At 39.3% G+C, this 16,399-nt stretch overlaps 3 protein-coding genes across 3 annotated transcripts; 2 read left to right on the top strand and 1 right to left on the bottom strand.

The window, feature by feature from the left end:
* Positions 1-3,535: 3,535 nt before the first annotated feature.
* Positions 3,536-5,233, top strand: LOC120415382 (putative fatty acyl-CoA reductase CG5065). Its single transcript, XM_039576906.2, has 3 exons — positions 3,536-4,288; positions 4,344-4,653; positions 4,709-5,233. The coding sequence occupies exons 1-3, from the start codon at positions 3,568-3,570 to the stop codon at positions 5,073-5,075; spliced, it is 1,398 nt and encodes a 465-aa protein (XP_039432840.1). The 5' UTR covers positions 3,536-3,567; the 3' UTR covers positions 5,076-5,233.
* Positions 5,234-6,645: 1,412 nt separating this feature from the next.
* LOC120415380 (arrestin domain-containing protein 3-like) lies at positions 6,646-8,143 on the top strand. The gene is made up of 3 exons (XM_039576904.2): positions 6,646-6,845; positions 6,904-7,812; positions 7,872-8,143. The coding sequence occupies exons 1-3, from the start codon at positions 6,731-6,733 to the stop codon at positions 8,090-8,092; spliced, it is 1,245 nt and encodes a 414-aa protein (XP_039432838.1). The 5' UTR covers positions 6,646-6,730; the 3' UTR covers positions 8,093-8,143.
* Positions 8,144-8,208: 65 nt separating this feature from the next.
* On the bottom strand, positions 8,209-13,715 carry LOC120415379 (fatty acyl-CoA reductase wat-like). The gene is made up of 3 exons (XM_039576903.2): positions 12,462-13,715; positions 8,951-9,067; positions 8,209-8,577 (listed from the first exon to the last, which is right to left on the bottom strand). The coding sequence occupies exons 1-3, from the start codon at positions 13,520-13,522 to the stop codon at positions 8,331-8,333; spliced, it is 1,425 nt and encodes a 474-aa protein (XP_039432837.1). The 5' UTR covers positions 13,523-13,715; the 3' UTR covers positions 8,209-8,330.
* Between the last annotated feature and the right edge of the window lie 2,684 nt (positions 13,716-16,399).

Below are 16,399 nucleotides of genomic sequence, written 5' to 3'. Positions count from 1 at the left end.
GCTATTGCAGCACTGCCGTTCTACGCATCATGATTGGTGCGCTGGATGTGGGGATGCGAAGTCGTGATTATTCAGGTTAATTTTTTTGTGTGCTTTTGTGTCGCTATTCGTATAGGGTGAGTGATTGTGGTAATCGAATAATAGCATGACTTACTGAATTATTTGTGTCTTGAGCGTAATTTTCGTTGAGTAACTGGTGTTTTTTGTGATTTTTTTTGTGATCTTAATTAATTGTTTTGTGATTTTCAAAGCCCTTCCTATATCATCGTTGATCGGAAGGCACGGTGTCGGGTAAATTGTGCATATTTTTTTCGAATAAGGTTTTATTTTTTATGGTGAAAAAGCCATTTCTATATAATGATCGAAAGACGCACTGACATTTTGGATTAATTAATAGTGGAGTGAAATAAGTGAGTGAGTGACTTTGTGTGTTAACCAGAAAGACCTTCCCATAGCATCGTTTCTCGGAAGGCTCGCCGACGGGTCTGTTATGAAAGTCCTCCCCATAGCATCGTAGCTCGGGAGGCATCGAAAAGCCAATACCTTATCCTACTAACCCAAAAAAATAATAATCACGTGATGCTTGAAGGAGATGCTGTGGATTCAACGGTCTCAAGCGGTATCAACAAGTATATAGCGAAAAACTGTGTGCTTGATGAGTCTGCAACTTCAACTATCGGACTAACATTCCTCCCTTTCGTTGAACTGCAGGCTTCTTGGGAGGGCGCCGGTATTGACTAATAAAGTAGGGATCTTCAGAGGTTAAACAGTGAACGGATGGTTGGCTCCCACTGATCATTTTTGATTCATTGTTTAACTTCAGCTGATCTGTCAATAACGGAGTAGCAGCTCATTGGCAGTCAACCATGCTCATGCTCATGCTCATGCAGCACTGCCGTTCTACGCATCATTGTCAGATGTAAGTTTTTGACGATTCTGACTTTTTAGCATTTTTATGTTTAGTTTGACGTATACTTTTCGAAAAACCCATAAAATCTAGTACTTTGTTCGTAAACTCATTAAAAACAACACCAAGTATATTTGTCCCATCGTTACATTTCTACGCATAATTGCCCCACGATTTATTTTCTTCCACGAAATCATTAGTTTTACGAAGCATTGTGCCATTTTAACCTGTTCTATATTCTAGATGATTTCAAATTAAAGTGAAAAACTGCAAACTGAATAGGGACCACCGGTACAGTTATGCGTAGAACCACAGAAATCGATCAAAAAATTTCAATCGCGTTTTTTCAACTTGAGACAATTATGCGTTGAACGGCAGATCAGTTATCTAGAATTTTGCAAAAAAAAACTGATTTTATTTTTGTATTTTTTTGATTTGTATGAAACTTTTTCAATTGTCTCCTTATGTCGCCAGATTTTTAATTGGGTAGAACTTTTGAACCAAGAAAAACAATTTTTTGATCATTTTTATTCTTTCAATAACATATCTCAGCTACCAAAGGTCGGATCAGCAATGTCAAAAAAAAAAAAAACAAATTGTAGAGATTTTTTTTAAGCTTTTCGAATATATGTCGGGCGAGAACTATTTTTATAAATAAAAAAAAGTAACTGATTAATTTATCCTAAAAATAGCCATGAATTAAAAAAAAAATAAGTTTAGATTTAAAATTACAGAGTTTTTTTTTTTGAATAGGTCCTATAAACATACAATCTTATAAGCATACAATCGTTTATAAAAGTCCTAGAATTCAATGTTACATTTTAATTTTTTTTTATTTTGTGCATTTTTATACTTTCTAAAAGACACTACCTTTTGAAAAAAAATTACTTGTTAAAAACAAAACGTTCGTTCAAAAGTTGACAATTTTTGTCTACTAAAGACAAATAAAAAATAATAAATAAATCAAAAAAGCTAAGTTTGTCGAAATCGATTTTTTTGCGATAAAAAGTTATTTAAAAAATCGGTAATTTTGCTTTAGATTGTAGCATTATTTTTCTGAGTAGTCCTAATCATAACCCACAACTTTGCCGAAGACTCAAAGTGGTTCAGAGAATCCTTTATCGAGATACAGAATTTCGAATCTTTCATAGCACTTTTCTATGGACAGCCCACAAATTTGTATGGAGACTTTTATGAAGAAACGCAAGATGCAAAATTACTTATTTGGACATAAGGAATCGATGGACAAAGTTTCAGACAAATAAAAAAAAAATATAACGAAAAGTCGATTTGTGAAATTCCACATAAATGCTCATTTCGTGCTTTCCATTTCATTTGGGCACAAAACATTTGTAAACAAGAGTGTATCCCTCTCACACCTTATGTAAACTGTCATTTGAGTGAAAGGGATACACTATTGTTTACAAAAGTTTCGTGCCCTTTTGAAATGTTAGACTCCATTTTTCCTTCTTTAGTTTATGGTACAATAATGCGAAGGACGGCAATAAAGCGATGAAAACTGCCACCATATAAGGGATTTACTGAATTTTTGTATTTTATGTGCAACAAACTTTTTGCATTGTGATATACTGCCCCTGTTCGCACATATGTCCCATATGCATTTTCATCACTTTTGAGTTATTGATGCAGTTTGGTTCAAAATGGTGTGCTCTTTCATAAAACCAAAAATATTTAGTAATTTGTTCTAAAAAACTGGAGGAAAGCCAGTTTTTTCGCGAAACCTCAACACGTAGCGTTATATGTGGGGCAAACTTGCATTGTGCCTCAGCTTGCTGTTTTTGCATATGGGACATTAGGGTGTAATATGGTTGTAGGGAAAAAAATAAAGTTGTCGAAATTTAGCGAGCACAGCAATTTTCAAAAATCACGTTTTAGACGAGTTTTGAACACGTTGTATCTTTTTTTAAGAGCAAGTTAGCACCATACTCTCTTGGGGAAAGTTCTAGAGCACCTTCCAGAGCATCCGAATATTAATCCGGTTTTAGTACAGCGTGAAACATGGATTTTATAAATATCAAAATCCAAAAAAATGGGTTTTCCCATACAAATTTATATGGAAAATTGAATCGCTTTGCGCAAAGTGAGGACTAAACCAATCGTTCTCAAACTTTGAGGAGTTGTTTAGGAACCCAAAAGAAACTGAAAAATTGCTGTGCTGGAAAATCGATTTTGATATTACACCCTAATGGGACATTTATGCGAACATGGGCAGTGATACCATTTTCAAATAGGTCATTGGAAGCAGCGCGAAACATGCTAACATGTTTGTTTTACATTTTAAAAGCATAATAATTGACAGATAACAACTGTACTTTCCTATAATTTTGCTGTCGGTCAGTACAATACCAATACTGATTGGGAAACGCACACAACCATATAAGCTACAGTTTTATATCAACTTAACATGTTCCCAGAAAAAAAGGGTCAAGTGCTGCTACTTAAGACTACATTCTGTTGTAACTCATTGTTCAAACACACCCTCCAATTAGCAGTGACATAAAGTATTCAATTCTAAATTTCGTAGACAAATGTAGCAATATTTTCTAGAATTGTATTTATTAGACTTCTGTTTAAAATGCTTCCAGCATCCAGCAAGTCTCCAAGTTGATGATAAGTAGCCATAGCGAAAAGCCCCCAAAATGAGTGACGGTGGCCATTCCGACGTTCTGCACTTTTACCGGGGCTCCACGGTGCTGATAACCGGTGCCAGTGGGTTTCTCGGCCGAGTTCTGCTCGAAAAGATCCTGCGCAGTTTGGAGGTTCGGAAGGTGTATGTAATGCTGCGACCCCGAAGGAGCTACGACGCCGGGGATCGTCTGAATCAAATTTTCACCAGCAAGCTGTTTGATACTTTGCGAATGGATGCCGTCAAGTGGCAGAGGATGGTCCGTAGGGTTGTTCCGGTGGAAATTGATTTGGAGAAGGAGAATTTCGGGATGGTTGATGGGTTGAAGAGTGAATTGCTTGGTGAAGTGAATGTGGTGTTTAATATGTTAGCATCTGTAAAATTTATTGATCCTCTGGATGTTGCGCTGCGCACGAACGTGGAGTACATGGATCGGATGCTTAAGTTGGTCGGTGAGATGAAAAATCTCAAATCCGTGGTTTACGTCTCGTCATTCTACTCCAACTGTGACAGACGGTTTATCGAGGAACGAATCTATGACGATTTGAGATTCGGTGGGGTTGAAAAATTGATAAATGTGGTGTCGAAACTAAGGAAAGAGGAAGCGAAATTTTTGACTCCATATCTTATTGGAAGCTTACCGAATACATACGTTTTCAGTAAAAAGTGTGCTGAAGTGCTGATTCTGGAAAAATACAGCTCGTTACCGATTGGAATCTTTCGACCTCCCATTGGTGAGTAGCGTCTGGAATTCAAGCCAGTTGCTAACTGTAATGTTCATTTTTGCAGTGAGCTCGACTTATCGAGAGCCGGTTCCAAGTTGGGTTGATAACTTCAACGGACCATCCGGTATGGTTGTTCCTTTGTCGGTGGGAATGTACCATGGCGTTCTTCTGGATCCTCGCAAGTGTCCGTGCATCGTTCCGGTCGATTACTGTGTGAACGCTCTGATATGTTGCGGCTTGGATGTGCATAGACAACGTTCTCTGAAACTGCCGATTCCGGTGTACAACTACACTGATCCACAGTGCAAACAGTCGTGGGGAGCGATCATTAACGGGTTCGTACAGGGTCTTCCACCGTTCAAGCGGTTTATGGCGTAAGTGATCGATTGAAAATAAGTACTGTTTCACTAACATGTGTTTTTTTTCCAGAACCTACTTTACTCTCACATTAACAAAAAGTAAACTGCGTTACGCCTTTTGCAAAAGATTGATGCAGCTGGAGGTGAATCTGCTCGACTTAATAACGAGGACCCCGCCCAAGGCGGGGCCGATTCTGAACCGGTTGACCGCACAGAACGAAGCGCTAGCATTTTTCACTCTCGGCGAGTGGCAGATGAGCAATGGGAACGTTCTACGAATGCTGGCGGAAACTAGCGAATTCGAGCGGCAACTGTTCCCGTTCGACTTGACAAAGCTGGACTGGAGCGTGTACTGTCGGCAGTTCATTCCGGGAGTTGTGCGATATGCGATTGAGCCGAGAATAGCTAAGGCTAGGGATGCTGAAGGAAAGTCTTAGGGAAGTATGGGATGGATTGTGTTACTGATGACTCAATAAACATGAAACAGATATACTACTTGAGCTAGATATGTTGCATTTGTTGACAAGCTAGCCCAACAGCGTCGATATAGGTCATACCAAGTCAACTGAGTACACTTTTGGACTCGACCTTCACCAACTTAGACCAAATTTGCGGCAAACGTTCATCTATGGGAGTCTTTGGTGCTGATTGGATCATCCCTCTAATTTCAGCACCGCCAAAGGCTACATTTTATAGAAAATTGTTCGAGGAATTCAGTTAAAATAAAATATTTACCCTCAAATGCCTCCCAATATTTATTTATTATTTTTTATTAGTTCACCGTCGTTTTCCCCAGATAATTTTAAAGAACCATTAAATATCTCAAATCATTGGCGAGAAACAGGCCTCCATAAAGATTTTTTTTGGATTTCCTATCGAGAAATTAAAGGTGCAACATGGAGTTAAACTTTCTGTCAAGCTGCTGTGAAGTTTACCATGACAGCTGCGAAAGTTTCACTCCATGTTACCGGCTCACATCTCTTTTTTTAATTTCTCGATACAAAAATAAGCACGTGGCCTACGCTTGCTTTCCAAGCCTACTTTCAGGAGTTTGAAATTCAGTGCAGTTCAGTTTAGTTTGAGATATTCAATGGTTTTTATGTAAAATTTGATGGTGCTCACATAAAAAAATTAGTCCGTACATAAGCCCAAATATTTTCGATACTTAATAAAGAATTAAAAGTGTTTTAGAAAATCTTCAAAAAAGTGGGCGGTGCCAAACATAGAGGGATGCTCCAATCGGCACCAAACTAGGGATTTCTGTTAACTAATATTGATAGATGAATGTTCTCTCCAAGTTTGGTCCAAATCGGTGAATTTCGATTCCAAAAGTGTACCAAGTTGACATGGAATGACTCATATTCCAAGTTTTATCCAAATTATACTATCCCCTAGAAGTTTTATCCAAACTATGCTATCCCGGCTCGGATATTCTGGAATCGATTGCTTAGTAAAAGGAAGGTAGTGTATCGTCATAAACTGGGCCTTATCAACGACACCTTAGGAAGGAGACCTATGGAATGTTAACATTAACCATAACATGTTAGCATTAGTTGAGTAAAAAGATTTACTTACTTAGAAGCTCTCTCAAACATTTTATGATGACCAACATGACATTTTAGAGTCTTCATAGAACATAAATGGTTCGTTCCTACAAATTGCAAAAATATGGAGTAGTGTACAGTCATCATCAAGCTTTAACAAAGTGTTTGTCAACAAATTCTTAGGGTTTGTTCAAATATTACGTCCAGAGATTTTAGGGATTTCAGACCCCCCCCCCTCCCCCCTGTCACGCACTTTTCCTATACCTTTAACATGGGCTGTCACAAACCTCAGACCCCCCCCCTCCCCCTATTCATGGACGTAATTTTTGAACGAACCCTTATCATCGTTACGTTCTCCAGTATACAACCGCGCACACGCGTCCCCGTCAGACTGTTTTATTATCTTATCGCTCTGAATACTGAATATCGGTAATCATTTTAATGGCAAAATTTCCAGTAGTTTGGGCGCAGCGATAAACGTGGCTCGACCGTCGATGGGCTCAGTATCACGTTAGAGGTAGTCCCACGAAGAAGAATTGTTGTTAAGAATGTCTACCAGCTGTGAAATCAGGTTCGATGAGAACCCCTACGGAGTTTACTTTCCGGGACAGAACCTGTCCGGAAGTGTAGAGCTGCGGTTGGCGGAAGTGACTAAGGTTAAAGGTATGCGTTATCAGATATTATGTTGACGGAGTGAGTCATGAGCGGTTGTTTGACGCAGGGGTTGCGCTGCAGATCAATGGCGCGGCGGAAGTCAAGTGGTCCGAGTCGACGGGAGCGGGTAAAAATCGGAGGACCATTCACTACAGTGGACGGCAGGACTACATGCACTCTACGACCTATTTGGCTGGGTCCAGGGAGGGCAATTCGATTGAACTGTTGCCGGGGATTCATACGTATCGGTTCTCGTGCATGCTGCCGCCAAATTTGGTCACCTCGGTGGAGGCAAAGCATGGCCACGTGCGGTACACGGTCAAGGTCGTGCTGGAACGCTCGTGGAAGATTGATCAGTCGTACAAGGTGGCGTTCACGGTGCTGCGGCACGTGGACTTGAACTTGGAGAACTATGAGGTACGGCTGCCGATGCAAATGGACAAGGCGAAAACGTTTTGCTGTGGGCCGTGCAAATCGGCTCCGATGTACATTTCGGCCCAGGTTCCGATTTCCGGGTACGTCCCGGGGCAAACAGTAGTTGTGAAGATCGAGGTCAACAACGAAAGTAACAAGACCATGGAGGAGATCTCCACCAAGTTGCTGCAGGTGGTGTCGTTCATCAGCCAGCGGCCTTACACGAAGATCCGCGAGATCCCGACCATCCTAGCCGAGGTGCGATGCGCGGGTATTGGGAAGCACAGCAAAGCCAGCTACGAGCAACAGCTGCAGATTCCGCCGATGCCTCCGTCGAGCCGGTCTTGCCAGGTGTTGACCATCAACTATTATGTCGAGGTCGAGGGAAAGGTCCCCGGACCGGTGATCAACCCGAAGGTCCGAATTCCCATTACAATGGGAACGATTCCGCTATCGCTGGACGGCAGACCTACATTTGAAAGCCCAATCAACGTGGCGCCAATCGTAGAACAACCAACAACCTCGGCGGAACCTTCAGCGACTCCATTTCCACCGGAATTGCGTAAGTCTCTACATCGCATGATGAGTCATCTCGAAGGTAACGATTCCAATATCTCACAGCTCCACCGACTTACGAGGAGGTCGTCAACGCCGATAGGACCAATATCCAGGATGAGGGTGAAATCAACGAGATTGGATGGCGGGACTACACGCCACGGTATATGGTCTATCAGTTCGGTGATGTTCCGGCGACGGCCCCACCGGCGCTAGAGCAGCAATATCAGCCGGAGGAGGTCGTGCAACCGGTGTCGGGGGTGGTAAAGAGCCCGGTCGATGATTGAGTATCTATTATGGGTGGTTTTTAAATAAAGGTGCTGTGATAAGAGGTTTGATTGTGATGCGTGATGTTTGTGGGTGAGCGATAAGAGAAGGCCAGGGAAACAGGAAACAACTAAGGTTGGAATATTTAAAAAGACATTTATTTTGATCTTAATCAGTTTACAACCAATGCAGACCCTTTCAACTTGCTAAATATATTTTTTGTATAACACTTCAAAGTGCATCATCAGGTCCACCCGTTCAAGCGCATTTACTTTTCCTCCTCTGGAGACACCGTTCCAGCGCGGCCTTGATACCCGGCAAAAAGTGCCGGAAGTAGTCCTTCCAGTCCAGCGAATCGATGTCGAACGGAAGCACCTTCCGGTCTTCAGCGCTCAGATTGGCCCAAATTGCGCGCATGTTTGCATTTTCGGCGCTCCACGAGTGCTGCGAAAAGTGGCAAGCCGCCTCCTCCAGGGCCATAATCCGGTTCACCATGCACAGATGTCTGCGGAGATAAATAAGTTAGCACTGTTGACTTGGTATAACTTCAGTTATTTTAAAAGCATTTGACTAAACAAGTGCAGTGTAAATTTGCCGAATCTTTAAGATTTGGTCGACCATTGGGCAATGAACTCCTGAGTTCCAAATACGGAAATTGAAATTCATTTGCATTTCTTGTTCTGAATCTTGTAAACAAAAACATCGAGATAAACTGCACAACTGTGACATTGAACTCTATTACCTCAGTTATGACGACTAATTAAGCCACTTCCATAATCGCCAGTACTTAACACGTTACGGAGCTTCCTCCGCTGCATTTAAGACTAGGACAACACGAATAAATTTGCATAAATTTCTACCCGCTACGCTATACTCACTTTCGTTTCTTTCCCACTAAGACCAGCATCAGGTCGGCGAAGGCAGCCTGCAAGATGAACCACCAAACGAACAGTCGATGCACGAAACGGGAAGTGGTCACTCCCAGGGCGTAACGTCTGTAGAAAAGGGGTGGGAAAATAAAAAAAGATTCAATTATAAAATTTTTGTTTTCAAATAATTAAAAAATACCAACATGGTCAACAGAGCACACTGGCAGCGAGATGCAAATTACAAATTTGTTTTAATTTTGCACTGCATGAATGAAGTCGCATATTACACACTTTCAAAGCCGGTAGGCCGCGCGCGATGTTGGCCGGCAGCCTGGGGTAATTAATGGCGTAAACCGTTTGACACCACTTAACACCACTGGCATGTCAAATTACGGTTAGAATTATTGTGGAATAAATTTTCTCTTTTGTGTAAACAAACGAGGCGTTGATTTAGACATCTTTTCAGCCTTGCTAGGCTATATTTGGAAAGGATTTTAAGGATTAATGTTGCTTCCAAGTTTATACAAATCGTACTACAAAAATGTCGAGTTTTGTTACTACACTCAACCCCCGGTGGTTGGTCACTTTTTCGTTTGACACTTTTTTAGTTTGTACCCCGTTGGTTAGTGAAAGTCAAACTAAAAAGTGACGAACTGTCACTTTCTACACGGCGCTCACGCACACTATCAAAACAAACATTTGATAGTGTGCGTGAACTCCGTGTAAAAGGAGTGTCAAACTAAAAAGTGACCCCGTTCGTTTGACAATAGTTGGTGTCAAACCATCGGGGTTTGAGTGTAGTGTAGCATAAAGTTACACAAGAAAAAAGCTATTCCAATATCAAACTCAGAATCGGCAAATATGCAAAATCAATTTTATTGTAGAACAAATTTTGCCATACCACAAAAATAGACAAAAGGTATCGCACCGTTCTCTGTTCCCACGTTTAATTACTTTTTGGTTTATGATGAAGGTAAATACAAATTCAAAAGCAATAAATTTGTATTACACCTTGGAGTTCAAGGCACGCATAATGAGAAATTTGTGTTATTTTTATGACATTCACACATCAACTTTATATTATTTATATAGAAGAGAAGATAAGTTAACAAATTTATTCATTCATAACATTTACATGAAAAACATTCCATGTCAACTGAGAACACTTGCGAACTCGACCATCACCGATTTGGAGGGAACTAGAAGGGAAAAGAAATCTCTAGTGTGGTGCCGATTGGACCATCCCTCTATTTTTGGCCCCATCTTGAATTTAATAGGAATTTAAATGCATCACAATATAATTTCTTTTCAGTTTATGTTTTATAACTTTGTTTAGATCAATCTGCAATCTTTTATTTTTTTACTTTGTCACCATCGTGTTCCCCAGACAATTTTACTTAAGAATCATTGAAAACCTCAAACTAAACCTTACCAATGCCGAAAAAAACAAAGATAAAATCTCTGAAGTTATTTAGCAAATTGGTCAAAATAACGTTTAAATACATAATCAGAAAAGAAATTATATAGGGGGCATTTGAGGGTTAATATTTTATTTTTAACTTAACAAATGCAACCAGACGAATGTCAGTTGTACAAATAGTTGCAATACTTAACTATTTTTTCAAATTATTTTTTTTGTATTTTTTTACTATCTTATGCATATATATTTGAGATAATTACAAGGTTTACATAAATCTTTCCACATTCAACATTGATTAGATCAAAATGTTACAAAGTTCTGCAACAACAAAATACACTAAACTAAAAATAAAATAGATTCAATTTCCTTGAGAAAAATAAGTTACGTTTGATTCTTCCTTGGTTAAATTGTGTTGGATATAACCGATTCGTAAAAAGCTGAGAAAATTCTCTATATTCGCTTTTTCGGACTTTGTTGATACGACCCATAGTTGCTGAGATATTGCCATGCAAAGGTTTAAAAACAAGAAAATTGATGTTTTCTAAGTCTCACCCAAACAACCCACCATTTTCTAATGTTCTAAAATTAAAAATCAAGACTAACATATCAAAAGGGCGTTATATTGAATGTTTGGTCTTTTTGAAATGCTAGTCTTGATTTAAAATTTTTGAAAATATTTTTTTCGAAAAGATCAGAAAATTTTACGAATGTTTCACATTTTAACATTGTAAATCGGACCATTAGGTAGTTGCTGAGATATCGACATTAGAAAATGGTGGGTTGTTTGGGTGAGACTTAGAAAACATCAATTTTCTTGTTTTTAAACATTTGCATGGCAATATCTCAGCAACTAAGGGTCTTATCAACAATGTCCGAAAAAACTGAATATAGAGAATTTTCTCAGCTTGTCAAAAATATTTTTTTTAAAGTGGGCAAGCATGGGCACTATTTAAAAAAAAAACAATAACTGCGACTATTTTGAAAAAAGTAACATAAAAATGGCTATAACTTGAAAACGGTGCACTTTATCAAAATTTCACTAAGGTACTTTTTGATTGCAAATTCAATTTTACATCAAAAAATGAATTTGAAAAATTTTTGCAACCAATATTTCGATTTTTTGAAAAAAATTGTATTTATTCAAAAAATCATAACTTGGTCAAAGATTTTTTGCCCATTCTGGAAATTTTTGAAAAGTTGGCATTTGATGTCCTTTAAAACATATCGAAAAATAAAAAAAAATAAAAATTGTGTTTTTTTGCAAATCAAGTTTTAGTGACAAAAAGTTAAATAAAAAATCACCAATTTTTTTTTACTGGGTATCATTTTTTTTCATTGTAGTCCATATCGATACCTACAACTTTGCCGAAGACACCAAATCGATCAAAAAATTCCTTCAAAAGATACAGATTTTTCAATTTTCACATATCATTTTTGTATGGACAGCTGCCAAATTTGTATGGAAAATTATATTGACAAACTAATGATGCAAAATGGCTTCTTTGGGCATACCGAAGCCACCAAAAAAATTTCAGCCGGATTAAAAAATACAAAAATTAAAATTAAAGAAAAATGACCGATTCCGTAGAGAACTGCTCAAGTATGCTTTTAACTGTATTTTTTTAAATTCTGGAGTCAGGGATAATTCCAAGGATGTGGTTTCAGATTTCATTAGTTATTTATTGAAAGCAGCTAGATAAACAAATTACACACATTACTTAATAAAAAAACATTCTGAAACATATCAAACAAAACATTGTGAATGAGCCAAAAACGAAGTGTTTTAGTTGACATTTTGAACTTCATAAGAAAAGTGTTAACGTTGCACGGGTTTTTAAGGGTTTCATAGATTATCTCAGGATTGAGAAAGATTGTTGAGGTTCTTTGAAAGTCAAAAGGAAAGGCATTAAAAAACTGATTAAAATTGCGCTTTTAGCTCAATTTAGCCCTAAAATGCACGTGCGACAAGATAGCACAATCACGGCGACATAATATCACATAATTCATTGGTATGGGATGCTTGAAATTAAGCCAATCGAGCTCGTATTCAAGAGCTCAGCTCAGTAATTTAACCTTGCAATAGCCGGCGAAAAAACTCACCCAAAAAACCGTCCCAGCACCGTCTCACACCCAGCCGCAGCCTCTCGTCCAAACTCGCCCCACAGCATGGTATTCGCGTCAGTGGCAAAGTTAATCACTGGAACTTTGCGCTGCTCCGGGATCTCTGCCCTTTCTGCAGCGGCCTCTGCCGCCACGGTCAGCAGCGCCGACACGCAGTAATCCACCGGAACCGTGTGACACCGGTAGCTGGGATCTCCGTACCCACGGTAAACGCGACCTTGGATCAGCGCCACGCACATCCCGGACAGGCCGTTGAAGTTGTCCACCCAGCCGGGGATGGGTTCCTGGTACGCGGACACGACGATCGGTGGCCGAAAGATGGCGATCGGGAGGTGGTTGTAGTGGTTCTGGATCATCACTTCAGCGCACTTTTTGCTGAACGTGTAACTGTTGGGCATTTTGCCGAGGATCAGCGGAGTAAGCTGGACCTTTTCTTGTTCTTGGAGGTGGCTAAGGATTTGAAGGATGTTGTCGTGACCACCGAACGGGATGTCGTTTGAAATTTGTTCCTTGATGTCGGACCGATCGCAGGTTGAGTAGAACGTGGACACGTGCACGATCGACTTGAGGTGTTTCATGCGGGAGGCCATGTCGAACAGCTTCCGGGAGCAGATGACGTTGGTCTCCAGGGCAGCCTCGATGCACTCGTTGAACTTGACCGAGGCCATCACGTTTAGCACGACGGTGACCTCCGACAGGAGCAACTCGCGATCAGTCTCGCTGATGATCTGGTCCTGCGTAAAGTTGGTATTGATCGCGACCACTTTGGCGAAGGTGCCCGCCGGATCCCGGTGATTGTTCCGGATGGTATCGAACAGCGGTTCCTGGAAGATCTCCTTCAACCGGTCCGCCGCCTTCACATTGCGCTTCTCACGCAGCAGCAGATAAATCCGTTTCACTTCGAAACACCGCAGTATCTTCTCGATCAACACTTTTCCGATAAACCCGGTCCCTCCGGTTATCAACACCACAGAGTCCTTGTAAAAGTTCACCACACTGCTGGGTCGTCCCGCAGGACCGCTCACAATTATGTCTCCCATGATCACTCTTCACTACTTCGCGCGTCCAAGTCCACCGGTCAAGTGACGACCCTCAAGAAGTTCGCGCAGAACTTAAGCGCCCCGCGAGTTCTTCAGGCCGTTTTGAGCACTTGATCGGTCGCGGCGTGCGCACGTTAAGGAGAAGCGACGTACCGCGCGGGCAAGATCATTACCAAATGGAAGCTGCGAGCTCAAGTGATTTGTTTATATCGGCGGCGGTGGTGGTGTCCAAGCGTTGATGAAGAGTCTTGGAGGGTGGCGTGACAGATTGGAGACCGCGCCGGACGACGGTAACAAGACGCGCGCGGAGCAGATAACGAACAAAAAAGGTGATGGTGGTGGCTGAGGTGGAAATAATGAGCTAGAACGTATAGGTTCGTGGGTCAGGGGTGCAAGGAGATTTGGGCGCCGCAGGGCAGGCAGGGTGGGGACCGACAGTGTACTGCCGAAGGGGTTTCGGTGGCGAAGCTTGGGCAATGAGATGAGATCCTCGCGGAGGGGGGTCATGACATGGAAAGAGCAATTTGCTTGCCTTTGACGGTGAGGGGATAATTTTGGTGGAGAACGGGTTCGAAATTACTTCGATAACGTATGTGACTGATGTATTGAGGAAAAATGTAAAAAACTCTAATAGTCCAACGAAAGTAATAGTGAAATGATGTACACAAAAAAATGTGTATGAAAAACAAGCTTTGCCTCGTTGCGATCATGTAAATGCTGAAATTTATAGACTTTTGAATATTAACGGTGCACATCAACCAGAGCTTTTGCACCTAGATTTTTGTTACAGACATTTTAGTATCTTCAAAACTACGGGGATTATCGATATGATTTTTCATTCATCCCCTAAAGTACTCTCCACAAAGTAATTTACAACAAAGTTTGACTAATTTTACAATCCCGTTGTTGCAGGATTGGGTCCGTAAGTTTGACAATTTTGGAAAAATAAGATAACAACTTCCTTCGTTGCTGTGCACCCTTAAGTAAAATAAAAATCATTCTATAGATTTGTATAAATATCTAACGAATTTAATTTAATTAATTTAATTAAAAATTAATTAATTATCCAAAAATGCATAAGTAAAAAAAACGCAAATTTCCATCGTGTCATGCATAAGTAAAAAAAAAGCAAATTTGCATGCAAGTTTTCTTTCAATTTTGCGGTTTGAGTCGTGTGAAATGGATGTAAAATAGCTTTTCACTGAACTTTTTAAAAATAGCTTGATTTCGTCATTTGTTCTTAGATTTCACTTTTCAAATCCAAGAACAAATGACGAAATCAAGTTTCTTTAGTTTACAGTGTACAATGTGATTATTTTTTTTGTATTTTGTCTATATTTTATTGAACTTTATTTATCCATAAAAGTCTCTATACAACCTCTTTAAAACCATAAACCGTCTGGTGGCCGACAGCTTAGATGCCCAGACCACCAAACCAAAGAGATCAAATCCAACCTGATTAATTTTAAATCTGAGCGTTTGGTACGGTATGTCCACGCATCATTCCTACCCTTTAAATAGATTAGATTAGATAAAAGTCTCTATACAAATTTGGGGGCATCATATCGGAGATTTTTTGATCGATTTGGTGTCTTCACAAAAAGTTTTAGGACTTGGATCAGGACTATTCAGACTTTTGAAGTGTCTTTTATCATGACCAATAAATATGTTTTTATTCATGCTACACAGATAAGATTATAAAAGTATAAAAAACAAACATGTTTGAAACAAATTAAAAAAAGTATACATATTTGTCTTTTAATGTAAAATGTAATGATATCTTTATCTGAAGTAGGGTTCAAAACTACACAGAAAAAAATCCGATGGTAAAATCGCATGCAAAAGCATGCCCATCACCTTTGTAAGCAAAAGCATGTAGTATTGTATGAGAAAATGTGTACACAAAAAGCATGTACAAACGAAAAAAAAAATGTTGTGTTCAACGACGATGTAGCAGTAGGTTTCTCGTACGTCGTATACTGAATTAACTCTATACGATGTATGGGGAACTTACAGCTAGATCGGTGTTGATCCAGCTTATTACACAGCGGCGAGATAGGCAAGATGGTTGGGGCGCGGACTTGGTAATCTGAATATGACTCTCACCAAATTGATGTTATTTTTGGGGTTCGCAAATTTTTTTCTTCGGTACATGCTTTTTATGTAAACGTTTTCTCATACAATATTACATGCTTTTGCTCACAAAGGTGATGAGCATGCTTTTGCATGCGATTTTACACAGAATTTTTTTACTGTATATGTTTTACGTACATTGAATAGATTTCAAGAAATATGTTTAAGTATCAGGTCAATAATTTTAGATATTAAAAAAAAATTATGTTAGATTAAATACATTTTCATGCATTAAAATATTTAAATTACTTTTTGAACACTTTCCAATTTCTAAACTCTTTTGGCAAAAATGTTTCTAAATATCCGTACCGTTTTTAAAGATGCTTTAAGCCATATTTTTTTCAATAAATCATATGTTTTTAAAATGATCCTTCTTTGATTCATTGTTTTTATCATTTAATCCATACCATGCCCAAAAACCACAAATTAGGTAGAAGGGAAAACTGAATATTTTTTGAAATTGAAATGTTTTTGTTTAAATTGAGCTATTAATTAAGGTGAAAATGAAATGTTTTAAAGACTTTGGATTTCAGGCTATTTGCATAAGTGCTTTAATATTGAACATTTGTAAATTATGCTCATCTTCATCGCCTCTACAAGGGTTTCCATGTCTACTAATGTTAAACAGTACCGTAAACCGGGGTGAATTTGATAGCCGGAGTGAGATAGATAAGTTTGAGATTTTTCCGCAAAAAGAAGAGTACAAATTAAATACAAATTAAATACGAACACAGTGGAATGGAA

Source organism: Culex pipiens, chromosome 2 (assembly GCF_016801865.2).
Source record: "Culex pipiens pallens isolate TS chromosome 2, TS_CPP_V2, whole genome shotgun sequence".
Lineage (NCBI taxonomy): Eukaryota > Metazoa > Arthropoda > Insecta > Diptera > Culicidae > Culex > Culex pipiens.
The sequence above is the reverse complement of the archived record's forward strand: the minus strand, read 5'-3'. Positions and strand labels throughout refer to the sequence as shown.

Excerpts from the sequence above, each read along its gene's own strand:
- LOC120415382 (XM_039576906.2), top strand. The coding sequence starts at position 3,568 with ATGAGTGACGGTGGCCATTCCGACGTTCTGCACTTTTACCGGGGCTCC. Across the intron at positions 4,289-4,343 it reads AATCTTTCGACCTCCCATTG|TGAGCTCGACTTATCGAGAG; the intron begins GTGAGTAGCGTC and ends TCATTTTTGCAG. Across the intron at positions 4,654-4,708 it reads CCGTTCAAGCGGTTTATGGC|AACCTACTTTACTCTCACAT; the intron begins GTAAGTGATCGA and ends TTTTTTTTCCAG.
- LOC120415380 (XM_039576904.2), top strand. The coding sequence starts at position 6,731 with ATGTCTACCAGCTGTGAAATCAGGTTCGATGAGAACCCCTACGGAGTT. Across the intron at positions 6,846-6,903 it reads GGAAGTGACTAAGGTTAAAG|GGGTTGCGCTGCAGATCAAT; the intron begins GTATGCGTTATC and ends TGTTTGACGCAG. Across the intron at positions 7,813-7,871 it reads TCCATTTCCACCGGAATTGC|CTCCACCGACTTACGAGGAG; the intron begins GTAAGTCTCTAC and ends AATATCTCACAG.
- LOC120415379 (XM_039576903.2), bottom strand. The coding sequence starts at position 13,522 with ATGGGAGACATAATTGTGAGCGGTCCTGCGGGACGACCCAGCAGTGTG. Across the intron at positions 9,068-12,461 it reads GTGCTGGGACGGTTTTTTGG|ACGTTACGCCCTGGGAGTGA; the intron begins GTGAGTTTTTTC and ends CCTTTTCTACAG. Across the intron at positions 8,578-8,950 it reads TTAGTGGGAAAGAAACGAAA|ACATCTGTGCATGGTGAACC; the intron begins GTGAGTATAGCG and ends TTATCTCCGCAG.